Source organism: Benincasa hispida, chromosome 9 (assembly GCF_009727055.1).
Source record: "Benincasa hispida cultivar B227 chromosome 9, ASM972705v1, whole genome shotgun sequence".
Lineage (NCBI taxonomy): Eukaryota > Viridiplantae > Streptophyta > Magnoliopsida > Cucurbitales > Cucurbitaceae > Benincasa > Benincasa hispida.
This window is the reverse complement of record NC_052357.1, coordinates 64,142,807-64,147,640: the sequence shown is the minus strand read 5'-3', so window position 1 is coordinate 64,147,640 and position 4,834 is coordinate 64,142,807. Positions and strand designations below refer to the sequence as shown.

The following is a 4,834-nucleotide window of genomic DNA, read 5'->3' as shown; positions in this document are numbered from 1 at the left end:
ACCTTTGTTAAATCTCAAGGGTTTGTTCAAGGACATTCAGATCACACCTTGTTCACTAAAAAGTTAGCACCAGGGAAAATAGCTGTTTTTATTGTCTATGTTGGCGATATTATACTATCAGGGGATGATTCAGCCGAGATTGACAGGTTGAAAAGACGAATGGCAGATGAGTTTGAGATCAAAGATCTCAATGACTTGAGATATTTCCTAGGAATGGAGGTAGCAAGATCGAGGGAAGGGATCTCAGTGTCTTAGTCTTAGAGGAAATACACTATAGATTTGTTGAAAGAGACTGGAATGGCAGGGTGTATCAACGACTCGTGAGGAAACTGATATCTTTCGCATACCAGACCTGATATATCATATGCAGTTAGTTTGGTCAGCCAGTTTATGTAGGCTCCGTATGGAAGACACGTGGAGGCAGTTACATGAATTATAAGGTATTTGAAGACTTCACTTGGAAAGGGATTTGAAGTCTTCACTTGGAAAGGGCTTGGTTTTCAGAAAGCATGATAAAAGGTGCATCGAGGTCTACACAGACTCAAATTCGGCTGGTTTTGTTGATATTGTACCTTTATCGTGGCTAGAAATGGCTAGAAGTAGTGTCGAAGCTGAATACAAATTGTGAAAGATCTACATCAAGAAAGCCATTAATATTGCAAACAATTCGGTTCAACATGACAAAACCAAACATGTTGAGATCGACCGACACTTCAAACAAAAACTAGATAACCCTTATGTTCCATCTAATCAACAAGTTGCGGATGTTTAAGTTGAGTCTCATTGACATCTACACCCCAACTTGAAGGGGAGTGTTAAAATTGTGGTTTAGCCCTAAGGGCATTTTTGTCTTTTTATATGGTGTTTTCAATCTAGGATTTCTTAGTGTTGTTCTCTTCTACCCTTGTTGGGTACCACTCTTCATTTATTTATCAATCGGTCAATACATTGTATATTAAGATAGGTCAAAAGTTCAATCTCCACTCAAAAAAAAAAAAAAATGAACTGAATAATTAAATTGACTAAGTAAAGGACTAAAATTACAATGCATCATCATTAACTAAAAAAAGATAAATATCCTATACATTTGACGACTTAGCCGAAGCCACAAGGATTGTCCCAACAATATACTATAAAGAAGAATATACATTTCAAAGTAATTCTTACCCTTTTTTCCCCCTAATGGCAATAAATCCTCAATAACAAGTAGATTGACAGTGATGTGAAACTGAATTATTTTTCTCACTAAACAAACAAAGAAGCTTCAAGCACTGCTCTTAAGAGCTTCAACCTTGGTTCCTTTTTCCGCTATTTCATCGAAATAGTCCTCTCGGGCATTACCGGCAAGCATCAGAGCAACCAACCAAAGGAGAGATGAATCAAGAGATAGAAATGCACCACCACCTAGAAGACCGGTCTTAGCGGTCGGGCACGCTGTCTCAAGATTGAGATGAACATTGCGAGTCAAGTGAAGTTGCTCCGTGACTGTAGGCCAGACCAGGAAAGTTATAGCTAATCCAGTTGTGAACCTACAAATTGAAAGGTACATCAAAATATGTTATATGCTATGCTGCATAATGATTTGGGTTATTCAGATTGTACCGAGTGCGGAATCGACATAAATGTTTGCTAAATGAGAATCTTAGAGGTTTTCTGTCAGTTATATTCTAACGTTCCTGTTTATTGTTTCAAATTTTTAAGATTAGAAGTGTTTGATAATTGTCTACGTTTACTTGTGTTTCTTATTTTTCTGAAAGTTTGCAAAAATTATGTTTTTGTTTTCTTTTCTTTCTTCCGAACACTATTTTACCATTATTGTCCTATAAAATAATACTAAATATATAAAAATTTTACATATTTAATTCAAAATTTCAGATAACTACAAACTACAAACGTCAAACAATTACCATATTAGGTTTTATTTCTCTTTTCAATAAAAGAAAAATAATAATGATAACAAGAAACAGTTGCCAAAAAAAGAGAAATGAGAACTTTACCAAACAAGCTCCTAATTTCTTGTTTATAATTCTTTTAGATTCACATCTAGTTTAGTTAACTGGTTTGCTTAATTAAAAAAACAAAATTCTCAAATTTGTATAACACTCTTGGAGGACAAGAATACAATCCTCTAGTTTCTTCTCTTCTAAAGACTGTTAGGGAACAACATAACATAGCTTCATCAGAATCCAAATAAAGAATAACAGGATTATTCAAATAGATCCCAAGGTTTTAAATAAATATGACAATTTTAGACAATAGAAATTCCTCAACAAATAAGCATGAAATAAACACTGTTTTCGAGTATACCCATCCACAAGAAACTCTTCTGAAAATGAAACTATAATGCAAAATAATACTTCGAAGCTAAAAAGTACTAGTTGATAATCAGAGTTCAGCGAGGAAAACTTACAGAGCAATGTTGAAGAATGCAGAGAAACTAATGCTCTTAAAGAAGGCACCTCGAGGAATGGATTTTCCTTCGTAAGGATAGAACAGAGAGAGGTATCCTGCACATGAAGAAGCAAGAAGAAACAAAAAGGAAAGAAATCCCAAAGCCACCGTCGGGTCGCTCGGATATTTGCAGACTACAATGCCTTTGCCTGGGATGGGAGTTCCAGAAGCAGGCTGTCCAAATCCAAGTAAAAACAACAATCGAAGTTAGCCACCATAAATGAAAAAAATGGAAAAATTTGTCGTAATTTCACATGTCAAATCACTGGCTACAACATCCATAGCTAACATAGATTTCATATAATTGTTCCTACAAATAGACAGAGAGACTACATGCTAAACAAAATTAAACACGAGTAACCAATGAGTTTGCAACCAGATGCACATAAAATATACAATTGTCAAGTATCAAGCAGGGAAAAGCTTTTGCACACTAGAATAAATTAAAAGGTGATTCTGCTTTTCTAGATAGATTCTCTCATAATTACGACCTTGTGGTTTTTGTTTTTTACTTCTGAAAAATGTGCTTGTTTTACACAATTTCTTGATCATGGTTTTCAAATTTTTTAAATAAACCTTTGAATTCTTAGTCAAATTCCCAAAACAAAAACAAGTTTTAAAAACCTTTTTTTTTTTTTTTTCAGTTTTCAAAAGTTGGTTTGGATTTTGAAAACAACCATAAAATGTAGGTAGCAAAGGATAGAAATGAATAGATGGAAATGACATTTATAGTTAAATTTTCAAAAACAAAAAATTAAAAATCAAATAGTTACAAAATGGGGCCTAAGATGATCGTAAAAATTACAAATGCTTACCTTCTTGTTTTCAGCAACGACTCCAAATATAAAGGATATGAAACCCAAAGTTCCAACAATAAGAGACATTAACTTAACAGAAACAGCCATTGTTCTCTAGATAAGTGTTACCAGTGACCTGTACAGGGAATAAAATGATCTCTTAGAGTGACGATTAAACGATAAAATATATACCACAAATAGGCTAAAGTTGGGAAGGGAGGCAAAATTAAAACTTGGAATGGTATGACTATGCAAATTTCTATTATTGGTCATCGCAGGTCCTTTTCAGGTTAAAATTTAAACAAAGATCAAAATTCAAATGTACATTTTAAAAAAGTTAAATTTTAGTAATTATGTCGGATAAAATCTCATAAATTGTCCCTCGATACATAGATACTAAATTCTAATTACTATAGGTCTAAATTGCAACTTTCTCCAAATTGGGACCAAATATACAATTTAACCGATTTTTTTACATAATTCAACCTGAATTGAATAAACAGAGAGCGTAAAAAAACATCAAAACGTTCCAACCCTAGCATTCTTACACAGATCCCCAGTGAAACAAATTCCCGAAAAGCATCTTTTGCCGCTAAACCAAAAAGAAATTTCAACAAATTAATTTAACCATATGCACATAATTTGCCAAAAAGTTATCAAAATTCATGAACAAACAAAATCAGTAGTCGAATAATCCAATGAAAACTTCTCCATATGCACTCATCGCAACAACAAAAATCAGTATCGCAGTAGAAATTTCTATTCACCTCCAGCACAGAAATCAGGATCGTTCAAACAAACAAACATTGAATAATTTTACAAAGCCTAAAACAAGAACTGTATACCTCCGATTTCTATAGGGCAAAGCAAAATCGGTTGAATATTGAAAGAGATTGTTTGAGGGAAAAGAAAATGCAGGCGAACCTGAAGAGAGGAATGAATGAAGAGCTTGTTCCAGAATTAAGGCGAAACTGAAGAGTGGAGTCAAATTTTGTGGCGCTTAGCTATATATAATCTTTAGTTTGATCCAAATATAGGGGGAGGGATCAAACAGTTTTCTAAACCGTGAAGAAAATCGAGTGAATTTTATTTATTTATTTTAAATGAGTGAATATTAGAAGTCAACGAGGAAAATGACACCTCTTTAAATGCGGAATTATAAGTCAATAGGGAAAACGACGCGTGTCGAAGTAAAGTTAAAATATCATCTTTGACCCTATATTTATAACTATTACAATTTAGTCCCTTTTACTTTTAATTAATCTAATAAGTCCTCGAGTTTTGAACATACGCTTTGTTTGATCCCTACAATTTTAAGTATATATTTTTTAATCTGCAAAATGTGTGTTTTGGGCAATGACTATCGCTACAATAATCAACTCCTGCTACCGTAAATATTATTTTATATTCCACCCTTATTTATTAGAGTATTTACTCTTTACTATAATTTTTATTATTTTAATTTCGTCATTTTTTTATTATTATTTCCTACTCAAACAAAAGTAGTTTACACTTCAAACACAAACTACTATAACCCAACTATAATAATCTATGATTATAATAACCAACCTCTTGTCCGAAACGTC

At 33.1% G+C, this 4,834-nt stretch overlaps 1 protein-coding gene across 2 annotated transcripts; it reads right to left on the bottom strand.

The window, feature by feature from the left end:
* Positions 1–1,027: 1,027 nt before the first annotated feature.
* On the bottom strand, positions 1,028–4,326 carry LOC120085287. Of its 2 annotated transcripts, none has more exons than XM_039041198.1 (4): positions 4,173–4,326; positions 3,267–3,384; positions 2,411–2,625; positions 1,028–1,529 (listed from the first exon to the last, which is right to left on the bottom strand). In XM_039041198.1, the coding sequence occupies exons 2-4, from the start codon at positions 3,354–3,356 to the stop codon at positions 1,265–1,267; spliced, it is 570 nt and encodes a 189-aa protein (XP_038897126.1). In that variant the 5' UTR covers positions 3,357–3,384; positions 4,173–4,326; the 3' UTR covers positions 1,028–1,264. The 2 variants fall into 2 exon arrangements, with proteins under 2 accessions (XP_038897126.1, XP_038897127.1); XM_039041199.1 differs by having other exon boundaries at positions 4,094–4,238.
* Between the last annotated feature and the right edge of the window lie 508 nt (positions 4,327–4,834).

Excerpts from the sequence above, each read along its gene's own strand:
- LOC120085287 (XM_039041198.1), bottom strand. The coding sequence starts at position 3,356 with ATGGCTGTTTCTGTTAAGTTAATGTCTCTTATTGTTGGAACTTTGGGT. Across the intron at positions 2,626-3,266 it reads TCGTTGCTGAAAACAAGAAG|CCTGCTTCTGGAACTCCCAT; the intron begins GTAAGCATTTGT and ends GGATTTGGACAG. Across the intron at positions 1,530-2,410 it reads GCATTCTTCAACATTGCTCT|GTTCACAACTGGATTAGCTA; the intron begins GTAAGTTTTCCT and ends TTCAATTTGTAG.